Below are 26,301 nucleotides of genomic sequence, written 5' to 3'. Positions count from 1 at the left end.
ATAAAAGCATTATTATTTTGGTATCTGCATATGCCACTGTGGGATCAATTAAAAATTGCAAACTATTCCACAGTTCACATTTTTTATGATGTTGAAAAASTAGCAATTGTGCAGCAGAGAGCCATTAAAAAATTTCCAAGAAGAAGAAGATGCCTTACAGCTGAGTCTGTTCAGCTTACAATGAAGATCAAGAGGCAACCAGATTCCGTTACAGGGAGAGAAGATACTTTGTGTTAACAAGTTTTTTAACTTAACAGAGAAAGCTATACAAATATTCATCCAATGGGTAGAAGTTGAAGCTACACTAACTCAAGTAAGCTGTGGATTTTTATTGGTAAAACTGGTTAATCCTAACCAGATATAATTACTATAACTTTAATGCCTTTTCGATTTAACAGATCATTTCTGGAGGAAATATTTAGCTCAACCCCAGTTACAGGGTTCTGTGTAGGAGTCTTGGGTGAAATTAAGAGCCTGACCATATCAAACATGGTGATCAAGGCTCTTTGTGGCCTTCATCTTAGAGAATACAGAAGGGGAGGCATTTTTGGTGCACTGAGTAGATCCAAAACTCTGTTAAGGTTCTTGCTTCACTGCCACTCTTACTGCAGCTACTGCCAGAAAGGGCTTGAGAGAGGGATGTGAGTGTGCAGCAAAAAGCTGTACAAGCTGCTCTAGTGCTGAAGGTCCTGCTCCGATATTCTGAAGTGGGAATGTGCTTTGTGCTCTACACAGGTAGGGTGATGTCTGGGGTCTGTGAGCTCTCATCTGTGATCAGGTTCTGGGTGTCCTTGAGCTTATCCCTGAGGTCAGGGGCAGCCTGTGCTCTGTGCTGGTCAAKGCTGGAATGGCCAACAAGCTCAGGAGAGGTGACACAGCCTCGGGGCAGGTAATTTGTTACCTGTCCTGGGCTGCTCAGGGGCTACATCTACACAGCTCTGGCTTTGTGGTTGTACTTGGCATCTCTACCAGTTACTCACCGTTTCCTTGGTCACCACATAGATTAAATCCATGTAAATTCAGATCAACTAACAAATCAAGAAACAATAATTATATAACTCAAAACAGCAATGAAAATGCATTTTATTTACTTCCATTTCATGTTCTCAGCTATCACTTTTGGTATAGGGGTTTTTAAAGGCATAAGGAGCAGCTAACAAGCTTCCACTGGCCTTTAGTGCTTTTGAAAAACCCCTTTAATATCCCAAATTAAAGCTAAAAAAAATTTCTGTGAAAGGTTGAAGGCAAATCTCTCATTGATGTCACCAGGAAGATCTGTAATTGTTCCCTTAATGTACAGTTGCTCTTCCCCTCTCCCCCAGTCATCTCCAAACTAAAAACAGTTCACTACTCCAAATCACGCTGTGGGCTTCTATACTCAAATTCCTGCACATGTCCTGTTCATGGAACCTCTTTCMATATCAATGAGAGTTCAGTCCCCAGAATGACTGCAGAAAGCACAAGAATCTGGAAGTGTCCACAAACAATCTACAATGCAGATAGAAAAGTCTTGTTTTACATAYGCTGGCAAAAACTAAACAGCTTTCTATCTAGCTCCTACTTGAAGAAGTTTGATATCACTGAAGCTACAAGACAAGCTAACCTCCAAAGCTTAAGAAATTATATTAAAATTTATATTTTCTCTGAGGAAATACCCCGAAGTCCTATTATCTTCAGGTAAACAAGTCAGTATTCCGTCTTCAACTTGTGGAATATCCAGTGCTTGTAGGCATCAACTGTGACCACTGCCAGGCCTGCAAAACATTGATACAGAATACCAGAATAGTGCTTTTCCCTCTCAGTGCTCTGCAAGGCCACCGTCCCCCTCCCAGCACAGAGCCTCTGCTGTCACAGCACCCAGGACATTTGTTTGCAATGGGGGGAGGCTGGAATGACCATCCCAGCACAGGAATGCAGCTGCATCCACCCCCATCAGTGCTACAGCTCAGCTACCAAACCTTTTTGTGACCCTCTTTAGAAACTGCCAGGAAAGGCCTTGGTTGGCTCTGCATGTACAAAGATCATCTGTGCACCTGTAGCTGTTCAGGAATGTTCAGGACCTTGGACTCACTACTGCCCATGTGTAGCAGCTTCCCCAGACTCCTCCTGCTGCCTTTCCCATCAGGAATGCTGGCAGGTATGGATCCTGCTGCATGCTGTTGKCACTTTGGCTACGAGGAGCTGACCAGCAGGTCTCCAAGGCCTGTGGGTGGCACAGCTCCTCTACCAGCCCCTTGTCATCAGAGGAACAGAGACCCCTGGAGAGCAGAAGCCCAGAACAGAGCGGCAATGGATCTCCCAGCAGGGATGTCACTGGCATCTCAAGTCCATCTGGGTCCTCAGCTGAGATTGGAGCATTTGGCCTTTCTACTCTGAACAGAGTGTACCTGGTTCCCTGCCCATGGCAGGGAGTTGGACCTAGATTATCTTTAAAGACCCTTTCAACCCCTGTCATTTTGTGGTTATCAATCGTATTATTCAGATCAACACTTTATTAGAGGAACTGTTGAGTTCTGTACTGATTACACAGAAACTAAGATGAAATCTGTTTGGACTTCCATGTGCCTTTCACACAAATATATATTTAGAAGAGTAGTTAAACATGGAGCAGTCATGATCTTACTGCAATGAGTTAAAAAGATGTGTTTTGCTCTGCAAATTCATGCCAGAACAATTGATTATTTTCTTCCATATGAAAATGTTTATGTGGGTTTTTCTAAATACTTTGACTTTGCAAATAGCTCATGAAGATAAATTTTAAGTTTTAGGTAGTACTGGCAAGTCTTGCTCAAAACTCAGTCACGACCTCAGCCTTTCACAAAGCTTAGGGCATTTTTTCTCCATGAAACCTCTCTCCTTTTGTTTTTCCCTCTGGTTTGAAAGAATCTGAGACTGCTTTAAAGCAATTCCAAAATGTAGCTGAATGTTACCACTATATGTCATCAGCAATGAAGATGAYTGACAGAGAGGCTGCTAATGTTTGTGAAATGTGGGTCAGTCTGAGGTTGAGCCACTGATTTTTCTTCATCACTAAAATATTTGGTATAATTTCATGGATTTATCAATAGACATTCTGGTAACACACTAAAGTTACTGATATTGGAGGAACCTGGTATTCAGATAAATGTATTTTTTACTTTACAAAGCAAAATTCCTTTCTCTAATTTAACAGTCTGTGAAAGGAGGGTGATTTTCATTAGGTTAAGCTAACCATGCCTGCTGCTGCCAAGGAGCAGAGAAAATGCAGCTTTCTTTATGGCTTGTTCCATTTTAAATTGTAGCTAATGGACATCTTTCCAGTCATTACCAACATCCTCTCTCTAACAAAGTTCCCAAACTGAATCATAAGGGCACAGGAACTCACTTGAGACACCTGAAAGGTTTTTCAGCCACAAAGCTCTGCAGGCAGGGCTGCCTTGCCATGAGACACAGCAAGAGCATTCTGTGACTGAGGCTGGAGCTGCTGCTGGCTCTGATTGTGTCAGTGCTGGTGCTCCAGGAGTGGTGATGCTGCACCCAAATGTGAGTACGGGGAGCAGTCCCTAAAGCTTCTGGGGAGGATGGGTTTGGGGTAGAAGGAAATAAAGCAAAGAAAAACCCATGTATGTAACTTCACAGTGCTGGCAGCTTGAGAGGATCTTTGCCAGAGYATGAGCCTGATGATTTGGCCTGTTCTGATGGGGACAAATGAGATTAATTAAGGGTTTGCAGCTCAATCGTGGCTTGGCCAGTGAGCTCAGGAATATTTCTTTGGATTATGAAAGAGGTGGCAGAGAAATCCTGATCTGACCCCAAACTGAAACTGTTTCCAAGTGTCAATTCATCAATCTTTTAGTTTAAAAAATAATAATCAAGACATTGCTTTGTTTTATTCCCATGGGGAGTTGCCTCTCCTGTATGCACTGCTTCTGACACTTCCTGTATATATTATGGTGATGAATTTATTTCTGTATGGATTTTTCTCCTGTGTATTTAAAAATAAGAATGTTTCCTTTAATGTTAAGCGACTTTGTGATGTGTTTTCTTTTTAGGAAACCAATAGATAAAATATTTAGATGAACTTTTGTCTTCTATAATTTCATAAATTCAGCATCTGAGATCCTTAAGCAAACCAGCAAAACACATGGGAAKTTCCAGCAGTTTAAGACATCCTATGCAATGGTGCAAAGTAATCCATGGAGAATGACATCTGTGGTTTTGAGACTGTTATAGGAACCACTACCCAGGGTAAGGTTTTATACGGATGGTTCTGTTGGTTTTGACATGGTTTTGCACACAGGCTCTTGGTCAAGAATGCAAGAACTCATAGAAACTAATTAAAGTATTAAGCCAGCAATATCTCAGCTTTACCATAGTGGTAAATAACTCCCCTGACCTGTCAATGTAATGTGCACCAAAAAGGCGTTCTTGGTCAGTGACTGCTGGTTCAATGCTGCCCTCTAGAGGAGACGTTTTTAAAAACAGAAGCAAATTTTATGTAAATTTTCTGCTGTGACAGTGTGCCTTAATTGACAGCACTCTTACAGATGGGCATGACTTCATGTAACTCTGGTCTCAACAGATACTTGTAAAACCAGGAGTACATGGATAGAAAATTCTTTTTTCCCCCAAATCTGGTAGCTCTCTCAAGAAATACCATTATACTCTCACATTTTTTAGTGCCACTGTTGCCCAGATAATTTTAAGCATTATACAAATACAGTCTACCTGAAGTAGGTTTCCTGACACACTTCTATTTTTAAAATTTTGAGCATGGAARCTCTGAATTATTTCCATTATAGACAACAGACTGATCTTTTAGATATGCAAAAATATTAGTAACAACAAATGATAAAAATGTGAAAATTCAAATGTCTTCAAACCACTCATCCTGTGCAAATACTGCAGGTATGTGCCTGAATTCAGAACAATGAGTTTGGTTCCAATGTGCTCTAGCATAGGAAGGAGTGTCCTCAGCAGTTTCCACAGGYGCAAAGAACTTCAGTATTGCTTTGTTTATTATGAAACTCCTGAATTTCACCTGTTCAGGACAGGCTGACATACTGAGCAGCACAGCCAGCCTTGCAGGGTTTAACCAGAAGATTTTCAAGTGAGAAGTGAAATACATGGATAATTTCAAGAGGCCTGTGACACTAGCTTGCCAAGGCAATCACTGTGGCACACACTGAACCTGGCAACTTTACAGGACAGCATTTATGTAAGCCTGTTTCTTGACTCTTTTGCAATAGTGTTTTAATTTTTTTTTAACAAAAAGGAGGGGGCAGATAGAAACATCTGGTCACTCTAGTTAGTCCAGTCTCAGTGTCATTTACTAGAGTCACCTGACTTCTGTGTCCCTGGCACTGCACTGGACCTGGCCATAATTAATTTAGTTTGAAATACTCTAYAGCTCCACTTCAGGAAATCTATTGCAGAGTGAAGAAAAACAGTGAGTAAAAAAATTAATTTTCTAAACTTTATTTTCCCTGGTGATAATTTATATTTGTAAGCCAAAAATTACTTTTAGTATTTTCACATCCCCAGGTGAACTRCTGCAACTTTGCCACATGCTTGTGTCCCATTTGATGGCACAACACAAGGGATGTTGTGTAACTTGCAGCTAAAGTGCTGAAAATCTCTCACTTAAAAATGAATGGACAAAGGACCTGATAGATTAAATTATTATATACTATTGTAGAGCTGGGGAGAAACCACAGGAAAGCTGGGAAACACAAGTTTGCCATGTATAAGAAGTTGAATTATTGACAAGAGAGTGTAGTAAGCAATACAGTTGTATTATTTGTGGTTTTCCTATGTCTTAGGACAAACAATTAATGCCTGTTTGTTAWGTTCTAGTAGAGGTTGCCTCATAATTGTGTGGTTTCATGGAACAATCAGCTCACTCCTGTGTCAGCTCACTTGTGTGGTTTCTTATGTAACATAGATACTAAYGAACAGAAACTTAAAATGGAAGTGACCCAAGTATCTGTAAATGATACCGATACCATCTGCTGCTTTTTATTCTGCTGTTAAACACTGTATTTGAAACATTCATTTCACTTTCATTTATTTTTTAAGTGTGAGTGCTTATCAAACATTTCTGCAATTACATTAAAAATTAGGATCTGGTTTTGCAAAGCRAAAGCACCCCATGATATCCACCGAATTTGTGAATTTAGCAGGAAAGGTGGTTAAGTTGCCATCAGTGCAAATGAGCTGGAGCCTGTTGTGTTTGCTGGTTTGTTTCACTGAGTGCAGTTTTACAGACAATTTCATAACAGCTTTTTGTGTTTCAATTTGRGTTTTTCTGCTATCTTAAAAAAATATTAATTATGAAGAAAGTTCAGCACAAATACCACACAGTCAATACTGAAAGCTCCTTGCTTTGTTGTATGACATTATTTTGGATACAGAAATGTTACAAAACTGGCTTGTACATTAGCATTTGAGAAACTGTACCTGTGGATATTTAAAATCTAACTGAAAACCTTAGTTATTTGTATACAGTTTAGAAAAATACACACAACGTGTGCCTTATCTATCCATATTTGTTTTGAAATTAYGCCGAGAGCTTAATCCTCTACCACGTTATGCAAGTGTCCCTTATTTATGTGAGTGGTTGCATCACTCCAGGGAGGCTGTTCAGAGGAGAAAGGGCTGTTTGTGTGTTTGCAGTTTGCCAAAAATTAGTTTTGTTCTGAATGTATTTACATGGTATTTTATACAAAGTTGGTTAAATCTCTGTCAAATGTATCACCTTTGAAAAGAAATATATCGATATTAAAATGACAGAAAATGTAYTTAACATCTCTATTTGCAAACTTTTTTGTGATTTTTGATCATGTATGTGCCGTGAAAAGTATTCTATTTACTCTTTTTTGGGGAACAACGACTTTAAAAATGAAGGCATTAATAACAGTATTTCTTATCCATTGTTTTAACATGTTAAAATGGTATTGATAGTACTGCATCGTGTATTGCTAGTTTAAAGCTGTAATGGACAATACACCTTGAGRCCTAAAAATAATATTTTTCTTGTGCTTTTTTTAATAAAAGCAAAGATTAGATTTTTTTTAAATGGTCTCTCTGTACAGATTACTTTTACAACTGTGTGAATATGTATAATGAACTCTGCATTTGTACCCAAGAGTAAACTTCCTAAATTGTAAATGTTCARGTTGTTATTATAAATAGCTAGTAAATATCTTAACCAGACAAGAGTTCAAATAAAGATTAACAGCCATTATTAACTTTTTCTGCAGTCTTTTGTTACTTAAAACCTGATTATTAGACAACGGAGTTAGACTTATCTAACTTTAAGTGCATGGCAATTTGAATTTTCATTCTCCATATTGCACAAAATTTAAACTGCTCCTGTGTTTATCCAGTAATTGCAAATGCAGATAATTATTGGTGGCTATATCTAGTCAGCAAAATCTGCCAAGAGTAGTTTTAAAAGGATCTATTCTGTTTTTCTAGTTTTAAGAGCTGTTTGTCAATTTAAACCAAAATAATGTGAATTTGGAGGGGAAAAAATGTGGCATTTTCTAGAATCAAGCTGGACAAGTTGATAAACTTGGTTATGGGATACAACACCTGCAGTAGCAGAACTCAATCCATTGCAGAACTCCTTTCTGGTTCTTTATCTTCCTATTTTTCTTTAGGTCGTTCCAGTCAAACAGGAATGGAAGAAAGATCATTCTAATCTGATTGCCAGCATTTCCTCTTTTAATCCTAACTATTACCTGTCCTAGAATTGGCTCTGAAGGAGTCAGTCAGGTCCACCTATCTGCCRCCAACCAAATACAGGGCTAAAACAWACAGAAGGCAGRGTTTRCTTCCGCTAAAACAATGAAATACATGTTGAAGAATTCTTTCAGTTCTGCCACCTGGGCTACCCCCTCAAATAATTTTCAACTGTAAAAGAAGCTCCCTTGATTTGTGTTTCAAAAGGAGAGTGCTACAGCTGTACGAATGACCCTGAAGAGCCTGTTTCTCCCTCCGAGTGGGGTGTGCGGCAGGATGCACCCGAGCGGTGTAACCCCCGGGGTGTTTGGTTTAAGGGTGAGTTGCCAGCAGCCCCGCCGGGGCCCTGGGTGAGCTCCGGCCCTGCTCCCGGCGCACACAGAGCCGGAGCCGTGCTGCGGGGGCTGCGCTCGGCGCTCCGGGCGGGCAAAGCCCGTGTCCCTGGCTGCCGCTGCCGCCCCTCCTCTCCCCTCCCCTCGCAGCCCGGCCCCCGCGGGAGGCGGCCGCTCCCTCCCTCCTCCCCTCCTCCCCTCCCTCGCTCCGCTCCCCTGGCCGCGCTGCCGGGCGCTCCGGGCCCGCGGGCGGCCATGCGGGCGGCACAGCCGCGCTCCCGGCAGCAGACCCTGGCCCTGCGGCGGCAGCTCATCGGGTGAGTGCTGCGGGACGGCGGGCGCGGAGCCGGAGACGGAGCTGGAGCTGGAACCGGAGCTGGTTCCAGCCCGGGCGGGCGCTGCCGCCTGACGTGGCCGGAACGGGGCCGAGCCCGCGGGCCCCCGCCCGGCGGCAGCGCCATCGCGCCCGGGCTGGAAGCAGCGACAGCGCCCGAGCGCCCGGGTGCACCGCTGTAATTAACAGTAATTAGCCTYTCTTAAGGAGGGGGATTACGAAACTGCACTGTAAAAGCCATATGATACCGAGCGCGCCTGTTTAGTCTAAACTGCTTAGAAAGCGTTTCCTGTAGCCCAGCGGAGGCACCGCTGGGCTGGAGGCCGTGCTGAGCCAGACGAGCATCGGGCTCACCAACTACAGCCCGTCTTTCAGGGAACTATACCGAAACCGGGATGGAATTAAAAACGTATGTCTGCCCACTGTGACTGAACAAAGTTCACGACTCGGTTCTAAACTTCCTATTACTGGTGGTGTTCCAACCAACCTTAAAAAAGCTTATTTCTTTAGACCATCACCAAGAATGGCAGCACAGCTCTTTTTTTTTAACTGTGGGAATACTTTCCTATCATATATATTCAAATCCAAGGCTTCTCTTACATGTTTTATAAATACAGAAGTTGAGTTGAAAGTAAATGCTGAAATTAGAATTATGCCAGTTACACACACCTAAAAAATAGCGCTCTGGGTATTAAATCTTTTTGTAACTGGTTTGCCCTGCCCCTGGCAACAAAGACCCAACCTCTGTAGGCACTTTCTCAGCATCTTTTGTACAGTTAGGAGAAGCTTAYAACAGCCCCCAACTGTTTYRCCAGCTCACACAGAAAGCATCAAGATTCCTAGTGGGGAGGGATAATGAAGCACTTTTCTCACTTTAACATTGTCCTCGGTCATCCATCTGACAATGGCTTTGTATTTATAGTATAATTGTTTCTGTATAAGCYATCTTTTACTAAATGAAGTATGGAAGCTTGGTATTGCCCTTCAGAGTCAAATCTCTGCAATTCCAACTTAGGCAGATGTGTTTCAGTTTTACTTGTTTGGCAATTAATTTAAAAAGYGAAACAAATGTACTTTAAGTAAACCCAGCCTTATAAAATCACTCGGTGTTTTAGCTACAGTTAGTGAACCTGTAACAATCGCCTGCACCAAACTAYCTGGAAAATCAGAACGTTGGCAAGAACAGCAAGAACATAGTAAGAACAATAAAAAGAACATAGCAAGAACAATCACAAGGTAAGAGACAYCCAACAACAAAAAGGGCAGACAGCATAGACAGTAAGGAATTGCAGTTAAGATGGGATGAAACCATAAAGGTAAGTCATAGTGCTGTGGCTAGATCCTAGAGGATTGTCAGGTATGGAGTGGTTTTTTTTCCCTGTAAATCTAACAAGGGGCCAAAAGCAGGATGACTGCCAGTAAACAGGGGAAATGTCTCTCTTGATTAACTGACTGAACTAAAAATATACCAGCAGGATAAAACAAACTCACTAAGATTTTGCTTTCTGATGCTTGTCATAGCTCTTCTTGCAAGCTGTTTTTTTCYAATGACCCAGTGAAGATCGTGAAGGCAAAAGGCCAGTACATGTATGATGAGAATGGGAGGCGATACCTTGACTGCATAAACAATGTCGCTCACGGTAAGCTAAAGTCATGGTATTGGATATTATTTGATGCTGTTTTTCTAAGCAGAACAAAGAACAATCACTACTTTTACTACCATTGCACTGTGCTGGGGGAGGGGGTGTTTAATTGGAAAAGTGGAAGGAAACTTTCTTGAGCCTGTAGTTAAGGGAATTACAGTTCATTTGAATTTGTGAATGTTCTTTCCAGACTTGCTTCGTGTTCTCTCTTCCTAGAAATGTGCCTGAAACACATTTTTTTTCCCATGGAAACTCAAATAAAGCACCTCACTGTAAAACAGATGACATTTTGTTTTTTTTGTAAACGTTACTGCTAAGTGTACAGTCACAGAACCACTGCTCAGTGTGGTGCCTTAATTGTATATGATTAAGTAACTGCTGCTTTCTTAAAGGATTTGAAATCTCTCTAACCTAACCTCTACCAGGGCTAGTAATTCTTTGATGGTAAAGCTTCCCCACACCTTCCCTAACTCCTAAACTATGTAAATGCCTAAATACAAGCATCAAATCAGACACTATTTGTTTTAGCATATCARTTTCCAGTACTAACTAAAAACCTTTAAGTACAGTAGGAGGCAACTTCAAACTTTGTGATGAGCAAAAAAAGGTTTTTGCAAAATGTACCTTTAAGGCCCCACTGATAATATCTCTGATAATATCAATGTACTATTAGAGAAGTGTAAGTGTTAAGCTGGTATGTGAATGAATAGCACGGGCAATATGAAGAACTCTCAAACCACTCTCTACATTCCCTTGCAGTTGGGCACTGTCACCCTGACATAGTAAAGGCAGCCCATGAACAGAATCAATTATTAAATACAAATTCTCGTTACCTTCATGACAACCTGGTTGATTATGCAGCGAGACTTTCAAAAACACTACCTGAGAAATTATGCATCTTCTATTTTTTGAATTCAGGGTAAGTTGGGTACATTAGAATTGGTATTGGGGCTTTACTAAGTATATAGACAAGTACACACTTGCTTATCAACAGCCATTTTCAGTCTGGTGTGGATAACAAGATACGGACAAAAACATAGGTTTGGTTTTGCAAGCTCTCTACGAGGGAACTTAAAGTCGTGCATTTATTTGAGAAGGGCTTTATTCTATTTGTAAGATCTTGGACTACAAAACAGTAATGTAAGTTTTACTTACTGTATTAGCTTCTTATCAGACTATGTCATTTACCTTTGGAATTATTCTCAAAATTAAATGTACCAATGCATTGCTTCTGCTGGGGAAGGGGTGGGGGGGAGACATATTCCTAAACAAGTTTTACCTGGAAGGAAAAAAAAACCAGCTAAATTGTTTCTATAGTTCCTGTACTCTGGCTTTTTAAGAGGGATTCTGTTCTGGTGAGCAGTCTACCTAGGCAGTGCTGAATACTAAGGAATTTGTGTATAACATGCATTGAGCTCTGTTCTCTGCAGAGCAGTGCAGGGGAGGTAAGATTTCAAAAGTCAACACAACCACAATGAAGCAGTTACTTAATTTTTCTGTTGTAGATCTGAAGCCAACGATCTTGCCCTGAGATTGGCACGGCAGTACACAAAGCATGAGGATGTTGTTGTTTTAGACCAGTGAGTACATTGGCAATCTGGGGGTACAAGGCTCAGTTTTGGCCCATGGTCAGAGCATTTCTGAAATCCTGCTGTAGTAGGAAGACTGTAACCAGGAAGCTGAGGGAAGTAATTTTTCCCTCTCTTCCGTATTTGCCAGCCCAGCCCCAAGAGCTGTGGTTGGGCTCTCCAGTAAGTGACAGATGTTGACACACTGGAAGGAGGCCAGCAGTGACCTGCCACCATGGGAAGGGAGCCACAGCAGCAAGTTCCCTGCAACTACAACTATCTCATGGGAAGTAAAAAAGATGGGAGCCAGGTGTGAAGGTATATGGTGACACAAAAAAATACCTCAGACATAGGTTCAAACCTGAGGAATTTTGATGAGACACAGGAGAAAACGCTTTTGCCATGGAGAGGGTCAAATACTAGAACAGGATGCCTCAGTCATTGGAAGCTCCATTGTTGAAGGATACTCAGAATTAGGCCCTTCCAGTTGTTCTGCAGTCTTGTGATTCTGTTCAGGGGTTCCCTGCTGTGATTCCAGTCACTGGTGCAGGCAAACCAATGGCAAGTCCTGTCCCTCTGCATCCCTTGTATTCAGACACACCAAAAGAAATCCAAGTAGTACTAAGCTTGTTAGAAACTGCAGAACTGTTCTCAGCTTAAGTAACTGAATTTCCTACCTAGTGTGATAGCACCTGGCTACTCTATTATTTGGGATGCGAATACTAAAGGACTCTTTGCAATGCTAATACTAAAGAACTCTTGATACTAAGAAAATTACTGTTTAGTTGTGCCAATTGTTTTTTAAGTGCTTACCATGGACATCTGACATCTTTGATTGACATAAGCCCATATAAATTCAGAAATCTAGAAGGACAAAAGGAATGGGTCCACGTGGTATGTACTTCAGCCTATACCTTTTAATTACTTGTCAATTTAATGTTGTTTTTTTATGATATATTGAATATAGGATACTGTTTCTTTGCACAGGCTCCTATTCCGGACACATACAGAGGACTTTATAGAGAAGACCATGAAGATCCAGTAACAGCCTATGCTGATGAAGTGAAAAACATTATTGAGCATGCACATAAGAGAGGCAGAAAGGTAAAAAGTTATTTCATTAAATGTTTGTCTTATCTTAGAAATGAATGTGCCTGACTGTCAGTGCAACTCAGTTACTAAGCTAAGTGGTATGGACTTGTCAAAAATAAACATCCCATTAATAATGCAAAAACCATTGAAGGACAAAGAGCTTGCCCCACAATTTTCTGTGTTATGTTCAAACATGATATGCTGTGTTTCAGATTGCTGCATTTTTTGTTGAATCTCTACCAAGTGTGGGTGGTCAAATCATTCCTCCAGCAGGCTATTTTCAGAAGGTTGCAGAGTAAGTGGTCATTCATTATCTTTTTTAACTTATTTGGTAAATAGGTAATTTCTCTGCCTGCTGTAGCAGAGAGCTTGATAAGCAGATTACCCAAGACTTTGTGTTAGAATGTGAACTTTGCCATATACAAAGATCTGCTTATTTACACATGGTATAGAATATAGGCCTGCACACATTTGTTTCCTCAAAGTTTGCAAAGCAACACTTTCTGCATGTTCTTAACGGTAACTGCTATGTTCTTTTTCCTTTTAAGAGACAATCAAATCTGTTATGTTGCAGGCATGTACACAAGGCAGGAGGTGTATTTATTGCTGATGAAATTCAAGTTGGCTTTGGCAGGGTTGGCAAGCACTTTTGGGCATTCCAGCTTCAGGGAGAAGATTTTATACCTGATATTGTCACCATGGGGAAACCAATAGGAAATGGGCACCCACTTGCTTGTGTAGCAACAACAAAAGAAATTGCAGAAGCATTTACGGCCACAGGAGTAGAGTATTTTAATACAGTAAGTAAACATTGCCCACCTCTGTAAAGGAGTCTAAGGATTACAGTTTGATTATCATGCTGTGTTTTAATTAATTTACCATGTAGTAACTAAAGGGAAAGTGTTATTTACCATTTTTATCTATGATTCTAGTCTGTGACTTATTGGATCTGATAAAAGTGATCATATGCTCCTTGTATCACTGAGGCCACACTTTCCATGACATGATTGCATCTTTCTTCCCTTTTCATGGCTCTGTTCCTTTCCTGAGCTCAGTTTGGTGGGAACCCCGTTTCATGTGCCATTGGAYTAGCTGTGCTAGATGTGATTGAGAAGGAACACCTTCAGGCTTATGCCACAGAGGTAGGCAACTTTTTGATGAAGCTACTCAAGGAACAGCAAATCAAGCATCCCATCATTGGTGATGTCAGGTATCAGTGCCTTATTTACATTTTTAGCTGCTTTCTGCTTGGTTTCAAACTATTCAATCCAACAGATAGTGTTTTGAGAAATTAATTACATTTTGTGTTTTCAGCAAAAATGAACAGCCTACTGTACATTAACCAAACATGAGCTTATCCGGAGTCTCATATACTTTGCCATTCTGGGCCAGTACTGTTTGATCAATTTATTAGCTGCTAAAGGAACTCACTTTGCTGTTTGAACTCGTAGTTCAAGTGCACAAGAAAAGAAGTGATGAGCTAGATGGAAAACATGCTTAACATCCTGCCCTGCAYTGCCCTTATGAGCAGACTTCTGTCTGTACTGTATTACTTTATTTCTTCAAACAGAAAAACCTTTTCTAGCAGTAGCAAAATATCAGGTGATTCTCATGGAGTAAAGGTCTGGTCTTAGAAGAACTTCCWGTTTTTTAGTTCACTTTTAGTTCTTCCTCTGACACAGACTGACTGGTTTTATTTGTTTTACAGGGGTTGTGGTTTATTCATTGGAGTGGACCTAGTCAAGGACCAAGAAGAAAGGACTCCAGCCACAGCAGAAGCAGAGTATTTAATAACAAGGTACATGGGACAATCATGAAGTTCCTCAACGTGAGAGGCAATCACCCAATCMCAGTCTACCCTTACCACGGAGGAGTTGTTAAAATACAACCAAGTGGCCAAAACTGAAACCAGTCAGTGTAGAAAGGCACTGTGTGACAGCCTGCAGACTGGTGCTTGCAAGTTTTTATGAACTACATCTAGAGGTAAACAATTCTTTGTTATTGCTCTTTCCAGACTTAAGGAAAATTATATTCTACTGAGTACAGATGGGCCAGGAAGAAATGTGCTGAAATTCAAGCCCCCAATGTGCTTCAATATGGAGGATGCAAGTTTTGTTGTGGAGACCATTGACCAGATACTAACAGGTAAAAAATGATCAAAACCTTTAAAAATAGAGGGTGATTTTTCAACTGCCTCAAAGGCAATGCTGAGCTACTGAACCTGTTTTTCAGAAATGTTAAAATGGAGCCAAGATGGTAGATGCTGAGCMTACAGCCTTCCCTTCTAAATTATTCTGAAGTTCTCTAACAGATCTACTTCCTCTACAGATGCATGTGCCATTTAAAATAGCTCTGCTGTGGCTGAGGTTTGAGTGTTTAGCTTATCTGAACTAGCACAGCTTCTAAAAGCTGTCCACATATTCCTGAAAGCCATAATCTATGTGTTTTTGCCACTTAGCTTTTTATACAATTTCTACACACTTAGCCTGAAGAAACTTAGTGTAAAAAAACATCACAAGTCATGACTTAGCTAAGTTATTGCTTATTTTCTCTCCAGATATGGAAAAAGAACATCTGACCCAATAGAAAACATCTATTTGTTCTACCCGAGCAGGTATTTTATCTATAGTCACCCAGTACTATCYAAAAGCCAAGGTTCCTAAACATAACTTTACAAGCATTATCAAAATAAAGCTTCCTCAGAGATGCTTTTAATCAAATTTGGCAGGAATTTCTGGGAGTCCCCAAGCATGGGCCATACTTGTGTACATCTAGCATTCAGAACTACCTTCTATCAGTCTGACACTCCAGGCAATACTGTGTGTATCTCGTTTCTAAGTGAGGGGCCAACATGTCCCAGATGTGACTGCCTCTAGATGACTGCTCAACACAAACACAGAGCTCTTCTGCTTGCTGCTCMCTGCCTTAAGGCTCCAGCCAGAAGCTGCTCCAGCTGCACAACCACTTCGCAGCAGATCTCCCCTTAAGTGTCATTTTAGGTTCACAGCTGGGATCTTATCTTTCAAGATCAATTTACTCCTAGACTCAGTAGTTTGTGGGTATCAGAGTAAGACTGGTCCTTCAAAGCCTTGTCTTCAATGCCTTGTTATGGTCTTTGCCTGTTGAGGTCCCTCCATTGGTTGCCAGGAGAACATCTAGCTGCAACTCAGTTTGCTGCACACTCATGAGCACAGTGTACACTTACAGTTAGTACTTCTTCACACTACTCTGACTAAAAGACAACCACATGTTTGGTAGAACTCTGGATAGCTGAGCAGGAATGCACCTAGGATGATCATTGTGAGCAGTGTAATCATTGGTGGCCTCAACCACCACGAGGGTCACAGTTGTATGGCCCTGAGCTAAGGAGAAATGTGTTTTTAGTTCAGTGTAATATTAGTATAGCAGGCACAAGAAAAATGTGTTAATATTTTATTTAGCAAGTTAATGGAAAGACATACAGCTGTTYATACTACTTATTCTTAAGAACAGAAAAATTACTTAACAGTGCCAGTGCAACTTAGAGGCCTAATGACTTAATGTGCTTGTCTGYAATCTAAACTAAGCAAGAAAAATGCCTTTATTTTCTGCAGGAAACSAAGAATGCAAAAAGCCTCTTACTAAGTACAGTACTAGTAAGACACTTACATATAATGTAAGCGAAAATGAGGCAATGAAGTAGATATCTTTTAATGATACTTTACAAAAAAAAAAAAGTAACATTATTTTCTTCCCATAGGTTTCAAACAATGTTCAAGATCTACTAAGAAACATTATTCWACTATAATAATGCACATTTAATCTTCATCCTAACATGTCTTAGACCAGATAAGTCACCTTTGATTTTTTTTTTGTTTTCATTTATCTTGTTTCTAGTAAAAGCTTTAGGAGAAATAAATTTTACAAGAGCTTGTCTCAAYTCTGGCAATGTGGAATTGGCTTTTATTTAAAACAGCATATCTAAAACTGATTATAACGGAGGATCTTTCTAGGGGCCACTACAAACTTCATTTTCTAAGTTTATGCACTTTTTCAAATTAAGATGAGCCAATGGGTGTTCTGAATGAAGTCTTCAGCTAACTATGCCAACACCATTCCAGGTGCCAGTACAACCCATCCTTCCCAGGCTCCTCTGACCAGTTTCAGCAGCCACTGTCAGAACAAGGTCCCTAAGTAGCACTATATTCAACAAACACTCTCAGCCACCAGGTTAAGTCAAAAACTTCAGTTTCAAATTCCTAACATCAAACACATCAGGGACAAACAGCTGAGGGCCATGGCTCCCAAACAAGTTCTTACAAACAYAGTCTGTCCTCAAGAAATACCCAAGTAGGATAAGTAAATTAAGAGTAGATTACAGCCATAAGCAACAACGTTGTGTACAAGCCTTTACTTTCACCAGGCATTTCTTTGTATCACAAACTTTTCATGCAAAGAAGAAAGGGAAAAAAGCCAGCTCTGCATTTAAGTACCAGTATCCTCAGTTTCTGCCTAAGGCCACATCACCTGTCAAGGAAGCATTACCTGAGCACCTACATACAAAAACCACCACAATAACACCAGCTGAAAAACTCTTGCTAGGACACTACTAGCCAGAAGGACTGTAGCACAATGGTCCTGGTACCATGCAATTTTCCCACTGGAGGGCCCAGTGTTTGCTAGAAAAATATTCTGCTACCCCTTATTTCACAGAAAAATCAGTGAAAGTATTTAAATTTTAAATCTTGAGACAGTAATGCTTTTAAATACTGTACTCATTTGTTTCAGTGATCTGCTGTTTTTTTATTTGCAAGTAAGATGGACTGGAGGTTACATGGTCCAGCTGTAGAGTTGTCAACTAGAAGATTTAAAATCTGATTTTTTTTATATTGAAGATAYCCACTTAACACCAGAAGAGTCTTACAGATTTTTAAATTTGCAAGCAACTTTTTCTTTTCAAGGATAGCCAGCAGGGAGCAGCAGATTATAATCCATGCAGATATAGCTATATCCTTTGTTAAAAAAAAACTGGAAAGGTCACTAGTAACATGTTTGTTTCTTGTCTTAGTTTGATTCCACTTCTTGGTGTTACTTACTCTAAGAGAATTTGTTATAAGAAAAAAAACTGCCGTATTTTAGCTTTAAAAGTAAATTAAAAATCAAATTGATCACTGCAACAAAGATTATAAGTTTACTTTGTGCAATAGAGCTTGCTACTTATATTCTGCAACAAGACAGGCAAATCACATGACAGTTACTACCTTAAAATAGCAGTAAAGGAATAGTAAAGTCAAAAAAAGAGAGTATTTCTAGCTGGGCACTCATCTCTAGAGAAAGAGATGTTTTTTCCACCCGCAAGTGTAGTGGAAGCTCTTTTAGCCTTTTCTGTTATACAAAAAGGCTGCCAAAACTCAGATTTTGCATTGGTAATTTCCTGTCTGTCCAACCTGCCTTTCAAGGCAGGTATGTACCTCTTATTAACAACTTGCAGACAAGTCTCAGACTCAAGACAGTGAAATATGAAGAAAGTGCAGCCAGGTTCTTGCACACCTCGTGGCTCCCTCCTGCAATGCTGTCTAGACTCCCATGCCCTACCTGAAACCTACAGCTCTGCCTTCTCATAGCAGAGCCCAATGCAGACACCACTACAGTAACTCTGAGCCTCTGTGCTTGCCTAGAGCATGAGCCACCAGCTCACCAGCACAGTCCCACCACAGCTGGGGCTTCTCACCTGAGCTCTCCTCCACAACCTCCAAGCAGAAGTAACAGCACGTTTTAGCTGCCACTTAACTGCAAATGAACACAACTACCAAAACAGCCTTCTAGCTTTAAGATTAAAAACATTAAAGCACAACTCTTCATCTATCAAGGTACTGCCATAAACTAAGATCTGGGAACAGGATACTGGTGTTTTACTAACACATGGGCTGAAGAATGGCACAAGACACTAGATTACGCCTTTTTTATTTCAAAAGCTAGGATAGCGTCAATATCCATGTCATGGTGAATCAGAACACATGTAAAATACCTTACAATACATTAGATTCCAAAAAGGTACCAAAAAGTACAGTAAAATTAACACTTCCATTACAGGAAATGTATGACACAAAAACAATACAAAATAAAAAGGTGGAAAGTGACACTGGTTCCCTAAGATGCATCTCATTCTGTACAACTGGAGTAATGCAGAGTCCATAGTTAACTCCAAGAGGCAGTCCCTAGATGCAGAGCTGCAGCTTTAAGCAGACCCTCAAAATCAGTTTCAGTTTAACCTATTAATAAAATCATTAATTAATATCTTCAGCAATGCTGAAATTTACACACCACACTGTCTAGACAACTAGTTATCGGTAAGTATTAAACATGTAAAACATTTCCAGGGAGCTCTTCCAAGTAAGATGCACATTTAACAGGCCATAGAAATTTATTGTGAAGTTAAATTTGGTACAGAACTGAAGTATCCATCTACAGCATTGTATACAAAACCTATGCAGTCATTTTCCAAAAGAGACCATGCCACTGCATACCTGAATAAGTTTGATCAATATGGCTTGTAGTTATTCTGATGACCACCACGTCTTGGTGTCTTCCCATAATTTGCACTGCCTTGACCTATGAACAAGAGAACAAATGCATTAAACTGCTAATTAGTTATGGTTGCTTATACCCAATACAGTTCTCTTTACTTACTGTAATCATAGCCTGGTCCATATCCATAATACCCATATCCTGAATAATCATAGCCTCCATAGCCACCATAACCTTGCTGATAGCCGTATCCTTGATTCCCATAACCCTGGTTCCAGTAATTGCCATAACCTTGATTCCAATTTTGACTTTGAGCTATAGAAGGGAAAACCATCCACAAAATCCCATTTTAGTACACACAACTTATTTAGAATGTGTCCATACTAAAGTAGTGTGTGTGGTACTTACCGCCGCCTCTTCCACCTCTGCCTCTTCCTCCATAGCTACCTCTTCCTCCGCCACTACTGAACTGTTGCTGTTGGTACACTTCTTTTGGCTGTGCTACCTTGATCTCACACTGCAAATAAAAAACAAGGAAGAGTATGTGAAGTGCCTCAGAGCAGCACTGCCCAACCCAAGCACCTGGAAAAGCCAGAGGTTCCTYTGGAGGCAAAGGAGGTGTATGTGCTGTGCTCCTGTCAGGTGAGCAGCACTAATGCATATCCAGGGGCATCTGATTTATTKTACCACCCAGGCAAAGATAAGTCACTGTCAGCCCTTCCAAGAGACCACTGATTCAGGACATTTTATCCTGCCTATTCCCTACCATCAATTTCCCCATGGAAGAGGTGCTGAAGCCACCTCTCCTGCAGGAGCCACAAGGCTGCCCTCTCACCTGGCACAACCTCCAGGACAAGGCTGTTGCTATCAACCTGCTTCACCTAACCTGCACTGAACAAATAAGGAAATGCACCAGAATGAGTTTTCCTGGCAGCCATTGTACACCCTACACACTGCATGTGGGTGAACTCTACCATATCCCACCAATGCCTGAAATCGAAATTTGCCAAATACTAACAGCTAAAACCAACCAGAACTGGCATTTCCAAGACAGGTTCCCAGGCTGCAGGTCGAGCTGTCAGCCAGCTGCCTGATTGCTGTGCACAGTCCAAGATTAAAGCTACTGCTGCTGCAAAAGGAACAACAGCACCTGAGCAAGTCTGGCTTGGASTTCTTCCCCACAGGACCTTTAATATAATCTGCTTTTTATCATCTATGGCTAYAACACAAAAACAAGTCACAGTTATATGATACAGAAATTTCTCAGCTCCCTTGGCATTCATGTCTCCTGAAAACAAACTTCACTGCAAACCAGTGATTTTCCCAATGCATTAGGKGTGACAAAATTTATTCTGCATTGTGTCAAGACCAGTCTTAAACCAAATGCAATCTAAGTCAATGTCAGACAGTATGACAGCACTGGTCTCAGAGCAAGGGAATAGGGACAYTTCCAGCCAGTRCACATCATTTGCCTTCAGTCCTCTTCTTATCTGTTGATGCATAAGCCTCTCTCCATTAGCTATTCCCTCAGCTGGTCAGAGCATCTCACACCACTCTTACAGTAGTTCCCATAACCAGATGACCAGGTACAAGCTGCCCTAAGTTTACCTTCACTCTCTGGATTCTTCTACTGCGTTTACATGACAGAGTTTTGGTAGCGGGGGGGGGGCTGCAGGAAGGTGCTTCAGAGAGAAGGATGCAGGAGCTGCTCCCCAGCAGACAGAGCCAGTTTCAGCCAGATGCTTATTAAGTTAAATGTCTGCAGGGCGTGCATTTTGCAAGTGCTCTATGCTGAAAATAGGCATCTACCTGWTGGAATGGCTTACACTACATAAACCAATTTCTCCCATATATTTAATGAAAGCAATTAGATCCTTTACATACAAAAGGCCCTGAAACACAGCATTTATTAGACACAAATACTAGCAAAGTGCCTTGACAGCCTCTGTGACTGAACTTAAGGCAAAACACCACTAAGGTAAACTTCAAGCTGTCCTTCTTGTAAATGTGGTGCCTTGACACAAGAGGTCTACAAAAACCTTTCTAGGTTACAGATGCAGAAATATTGTGCTTAGGCAAAGAATTACAAGTCAGAGCTCCTACCTTGCTTCCACTGACGTTATGGAATTTCTTCTCCAAAACCTTCTTCACTGGATCCTCTTCCTTGAAAGTGATGAACACAAACCCCCTCCTTTTGTTGGTCTTTGGATCCATTGGCAGTTCAATTGCTTCAATCTGAAGACATGAAATACTATTTTCAGACTCACATTTTAGATGAACAGTAAAATGCATAGAAATTGGGACAGTAAAACAAGTTTTCTCTCTATGCATATTATGCAACACCAAAGTTGCAAGCCTTTCTATGATAACACTGACTTTCAAATCAGAGATTTCCATTTTACAACTCTTCAAACTGATTTTAACATCAGCTAAAATGCTTTCAAGGGAAGGGTATCTAGCTAGTGCATTAAGTGCCACCTTTGCTTTCAAGATGGGAAACCTCTGGAYGTTACAGAAGGCTTGATACATCTGACTTTAACTCACTTTGAAACTCGCAAATTATAAGTAAATAGCAACTGGAGACTATACTYTCAGGGTTTAAGATTAACATTACRCACCTCTCCAAACTCTCCAAAGTATTCCCTGATTTTCTCTTCTGTGGCTTCTGGGTTTAATCCACCAACAAATATTTTCTTCACTGGATCCTTTTTCATTGCCATGGCTTTCTTGGGATCAATTAGTCGTCCATCTAGTCTGTGTTCTTTCTGTTCCAGAACCTGAAAGACATTTTAGTATGATTAACTCAAGCTGCAAAGCTCCCCCTAAAAGTTAAGGATCTAAAATACAAAGCTTAATTTCACCTTTTCAACACTCCCAGGTTCTTTGAAGAGAATAAATCCAAAGCCTCTGGATCTTCCTGTGTTAGGGTCCATCTTTATCGTACAGTCGGTTACTTCACCAAATTTGGTGAAGTAATCTTTCAAGTCTTTTTTGCTTGTATCCCAACTGAGGCCACCAACAAACATCTTCCTGAAATTTCAAGGAGAGAAGAGCTATTTAAATTCAGGAAACACTACAGAAAAGCACACGCAGTTAAGATGCTCAGTGGTACACACCTCAGAAGCACTGTCAGAACAGGACCAACTGTTCAGAGTTCAATGCTTGCATCTTGTTAAAAGCTGCTGATACTACAGGATTGCAAAAGGGTGGGCTTCTCCCCCCTCTTTTTGAGGGAATGCCACAATGTTCCCTGGCATTTATTAGAGGATATAAGAAATAGTACGAACTGCATGAAATATTCCTTGCCAGTAATTTATGTTCTTACAAAAGTATTCTATGATTTGCACTGAAGCAGTATTAATTATCAATTATTGCCAACTCAGTTTTTGCAAAGAACCTATGATGGTTCCTACTACTCTGAAAGCAATCAGCAATGAATAAGGCATCAAAACCAAAGTATTTGTGCTTTCTTATGTTTCAGTTAAATGGCTGTAGAAATTTTAGTCCAGGTACCTGTGACCTCCAATAACAGTCACATACAACAGATGGGACTTTGGACCTGCCTTAACTACTATGTTGTACACTTCTTCCTGCTTAGTTACTGACTCTCAGTCTGTCTTCACCAATACTACAGGAGTCACTCCATTCTTAGTCTTTAATTCCAGGCAGGTGGATACAGTTCTYCCCTGYCCACTTTCCCATACACAATACTCTCTGAAGGAGGATATCCATCTCAAAGAAATAAATTTGAGGCACAATACTGAAGTGAAACTAACAAACAAAACAGTGGTATCAGGCAATAAGGCATTTCTCAAATGCTTCACTTCAAATAAAAACATTAATAACATGGCTGTATTTTCCATTTTCAGAGTTTCCAAGGTAACAAACTAAGCTTTTAAAAGCATCCAAGCCTTTTTATCTAACTATAGACTGAAACAGTTTAAGTTGTCATTACTCTGTTTGAGGCAACCTAGATTGGCACTAGAAGCTAGCAGCCCTTCAGAAACTACACTATGCTTAAATAAAATTGGCTTTTGGTGTTCATGTGTAACTTTGATTTGCTAGACTTGGAATCTGTTTATGGTCAAATTGTAACAAGGGGAGGAACCTTGAAGGGTTGTTGCCCTTTTTTCCTAAACTGGATGAAACCATATCCTTTGTCAGCTGAACTCAAGTTTTTTCAGCAGACTAAGCTGTGCACTCTTAACTGATGAGTGMAGCAGGAAGCACAGGGTCCAAGTAAAGTGTGTGCTTCCTGCAGCCATTACAACAGAGCCTTAGAGAACAAAACTTACCAAGTTTACTAAGCCTTTCAATATCAGAGGAAAGAMGGGGGCTTGGTGGATTCCTCCCCATCCCAACAGCTGACTATGGCTGCTATAACCTGTACAGAGTTGGAGACAAAGGCTTTCCACAACACACCCTGTCATCACTGACCACACTTACRGAACGATCAAGAGAAGCTCCGTGGTTGAGGGATGACATAAATTTGTCTGGAGGCTGCTTTATAGCATCGGGTTGGGGCTGTGGCATTGCCACATGCTGAACTCACCTCTTACTGCAACAGAGTGTATTATACTTTGCAATTTGCAGAGCTTTGTTTTGTAACTGGAAAAACTGCTACCTAATTTAAACAACACAATAAAGAGCCTTTAAAAGACAAAAATATCAGTAYTTGGCTTTGCCTTCAGAGGCCACATGAACTGGACAACTGCACCCTTAACACGTAGTCTTTCTTCCCCTCCTGAGTGTATTAGTGCAGCCAAACTGAAGCTTATTTCAGCTCCTAACACAACACTTCAAAGTCAGTGCCTTGGACAGCTCTCACTTTGAGCACAGCAATGTATTTTTTCACGTAAGTCAATCCCTCTCAAAAACTGCTTTTCTTACAAGTTTCATTTCATAGTAATTTCATGCTGAAGCTTGTCACCTGTTCATGGAAAGAAAAGATTATCACCCTTTTTTCACCACAAAATAGTAGAAACCRAAAAGAAAAATACGTACACAGCTAAAAGGCCTGGCTCTCAACCTTTCTAGTGTCTGCATAATCAACATCCGGCCCAGCTTGTGCAAGTATTATTTGTTCCTTTATAGTCAAAATTTATTAAGCTGGCTTCACCTCTGTTTAACGCGAGGGATCTGACCCTGTAGTTCAGAGCTCAGCAATAACAAAGAGAGTTCCAATTAAATACATGGGGTAGCCTGAATAACAAAGACCTTCTTGAGAAATGGGCAGGTAGTGTTCGTGTCAAGTACGCATATTTATTAAGAGACCAATCAGTGTAAGAAATTCCTCTTGTGTACACAAGGATTCTGCTACCAAAGCACAGCGAAACTACACTGACTCCTCCAGAAATCCCTCACAAGGCATAAGGCATTTTCTGACAATGCTGCWAAGTAGCACACCAAAATCGCTCTTACGGATTTAAACACACCATGCATCATCTCAATCGTACTGCTTTTCCCCTTAATTCCTTTAAAAAAATGCTTATCTTACCCCCACTACCTTCCAAGGCCAGGATTTTTTTTTTATACGGTTTACAGAAAACACATTCGCATTTACATCGACGCCTGTGGCGACGGGCCACGCGATCCCTAGAAGTTCCAACCAGGCCCCCTCCCCCAACAGAAAGCAACTCCTTCCATCCGCCCCTTTCGCTAAAGAGGGAAAGGAGTAAGAAAACGCGGGAGAGGTAAATCCCCTTCCATTTTACCGCGTGAGACGGCAACAGCCCCGCTCGGCGCCCCTCCCCCAGCCGCCACATGGCGCCAACAAAAGGCAGCGCCAGAACAAAGGAAGCGCTGGTGCTGCAGGGCCCCGGCTCGGCGGGGCCGCTCCCGCCGCCCTCCCCGCCGGTCGAGCGGAGCCGGGGGCGCTGCCGCCGCCGCAGGGCCGCGCCGGGCCCAGCGCTCCGCACATGGCGCCCGCGCTTACCCCGCGTCCTCCTCGTTCTTGCTGGCGTTGATCTGGTCGCCCTCGGCCCCATTCTGGCTAGCGGCCGTGCCCGCTGTTCCCGCCGCCGGGCTGGCTCCCGCCGCCGCCGCCGCTCCCGCTGCTCCTGCCGCTCCCGCCGCCGCCGCCGCCGGAGCCCCACCGGTCTCGGCCTGCTGTTCCCCCGCGCTCTCGGCCGCTTCGTGCCCGTTCTGGGTGGCGCCGGCCGCCAACTGCTGCTCYGCTTCCGACATGGTGCCCCGTCCGCAGAGGGAGAGGGACGAGAGGCGCCTGCGAGAGACGAGCGCGGGTCAGCGCGGCGGCTCCTCCCCGGCCGGGCCGGTCTGATCCGGTCCGCTCACACCCCTCCCCCTTCCCGCCGCCGCCATCCCGCTCGTACTCACTTTAAAATCCGCTCCCGATAAAGCCCGGGCCGACCGGAGTCTAATTAAAACCACCCCGATGCTGGTGCTGGAGCCGATCCCGCTCCCCGCGGCTGCTCCGCACCGGCCGCGCCGCCACCGCCGCCTCCCCCTCAGACACGTACTCGGGCCCTCGCCCGCGACGCGTGGCCGCCTTTATAGGGCCGGAGCCTGCGCCACACCGCAACAAGGCGCCCTCTGATTGGTCCTCGCTGCCTGTCACTCGCGGCTCGCTCTCGCTATTGGCTGTCGTGCCGGGGTGGGCGGGGCCGCGCTGCGAGAGGCGGGCGAGGCGGGACCGCGAGTGCTGGCGGTGCCGGGACAGCCTCGGGCGGGAKCGGGAYCGGGAYCGGGATTGGAGCCGGGAACGGGGCCGGGATCGGGGCTGCGGCTGCGGCTGCACTCCCAGCACGGTCCGTGGGTCGGCCGCGGCGGATCCGGGCCCGCAGATCCCTCACGGGAACGTCCTTTTGAAGCTGGAGCGCTGTATTTCCTTCCAGTGCCGCCCTGGTTTAGCTCGWGGTGTGTTACGGGCACCGAGTCAGTTACTCCAGGACGAGAGGTTTGCTTAATATTTCCAGCTCTGCTGGTTTTGCAACCGAGAGGGGCCAGAGTTTGTTGTTTTTAAACTTAGRTTGGGATATTACATAACTCGGGGAGCTGGAGCGCTCAGCACGTGCCCAGGCCTTAATTCCTTTTGCCCAAGGATATGTCAGCCTTGTTGGCAAAGTTGTGGGTGAGAAGTC

General features: G+C 42.2%; 2 protein-coding genes across 15 annotated transcripts; one reads left to right on the top strand and one right to left on the bottom strand.

Moving 5' to 3' along the window:
- Positions 1 to 432: 432 nt before the first annotated feature.
- Positions 433 to 25,696, bottom strand: HNRNPAB (heterogeneous nuclear ribonucleoprotein A/B). Of its 4 annotated transcripts, none has more exons than XM_057373685.1 (9): positions 25,538 to 25,696; positions 25,137 to 25,424; positions 22,063 to 22,231; positions 21,820 to 21,978; positions 21,305 to 21,436; positions 19,610 to 19,718; positions 19,364 to 19,516; positions 19,201 to 19,285; positions 433 to 1,754 (listed from the first exon to the last, which is right to left on the bottom strand). In XM_057373685.1, exons 2-8 carry the CDS (start codon positions 25,385 to 25,387, stop codon positions 19,215 to 19,217), a joined length of 1,044 nt encoding a protein of 347 aa, XP_057229668.1. In that variant the 5' UTR covers positions 25,388 to 25,424; positions 25,538 to 25,696; the 3' UTR covers positions 433 to 1,754; positions 19,201 to 19,214. The 4 variants fall into 4 exon arrangements, with proteins under 4 accessions (XP_057229668.1, XP_057229669.1, XP_057229667.1 ...); XM_057373686.1 differs by lacking the exon at positions 433 to 1,754 and adding an exon at positions 17,694 to 18,945; XM_057373684.1 differs by lacking the exon at positions 433 to 1,754 and having other exon boundaries at positions 17,694 to 19,285.
- On the top strand, positions 1,753 to 16,613 carry PHYKPL (5-phosphohydroxy-L-lysine phospho-lyase). 11 transcript variants are annotated; one of them, XM_057373677.1, is made up of 14 exons: positions 1,753 to 5,428; positions 7,933 to 8,043; positions 9,507 to 9,627; positions 9,913 to 10,031; positions 10,794 to 10,953; positions 11,540 to 11,614; positions 12,388 to 12,496; positions 12,590 to 12,706; positions 12,907 to 12,989; positions 13,269 to 13,494; positions 13,750 to 13,904; positions 14,403 to 14,492; positions 14,709 to 14,839; positions 16,434 to 16,613. In XM_057373677.1, the coding sequence occupies exons 4-14, from the start codon at positions 9,977 to 9,979 to the stop codon at positions 16,493 to 16,495; spliced, it is 1,263 nt and encodes a 420-aa protein (XP_057229660.1). In that variant the 5' UTR covers positions 1,753 to 5,428; positions 7,933 to 8,043; positions 9,507 to 9,627; positions 9,913 to 9,976; the 3' UTR covers positions 16,496 to 16,613. The 11 variants fall into 11 exon arrangements, with proteins under 11 accessions (XP_057229660.1, XP_057229662.1, XP_057229664.1 ...); XM_057373679.1 differs by lacking the exon at positions 7,933 to 8,043; XM_057373681.1 differs by lacking the exon at positions 9,507 to 9,627.
- Positions 25,697 to 26,301: the final 605 nt, after the last annotated feature.

This window comes from Malurus melanocephalus, unplaced genomic scaffold (assembly GCF_030028575.1).
Source record: "Malurus melanocephalus ecotype Western Australia unplaced genomic scaffold, MMel_1.1 scaffold_205, whole genome shotgun sequence".
NCBI lineage: Eukaryota > Metazoa > Chordata > Aves > Passeriformes > Maluridae > Malurus > Malurus melanocephalus.
This window is presented reverse-complemented; position numbering and strand designations above follow the sequence as displayed.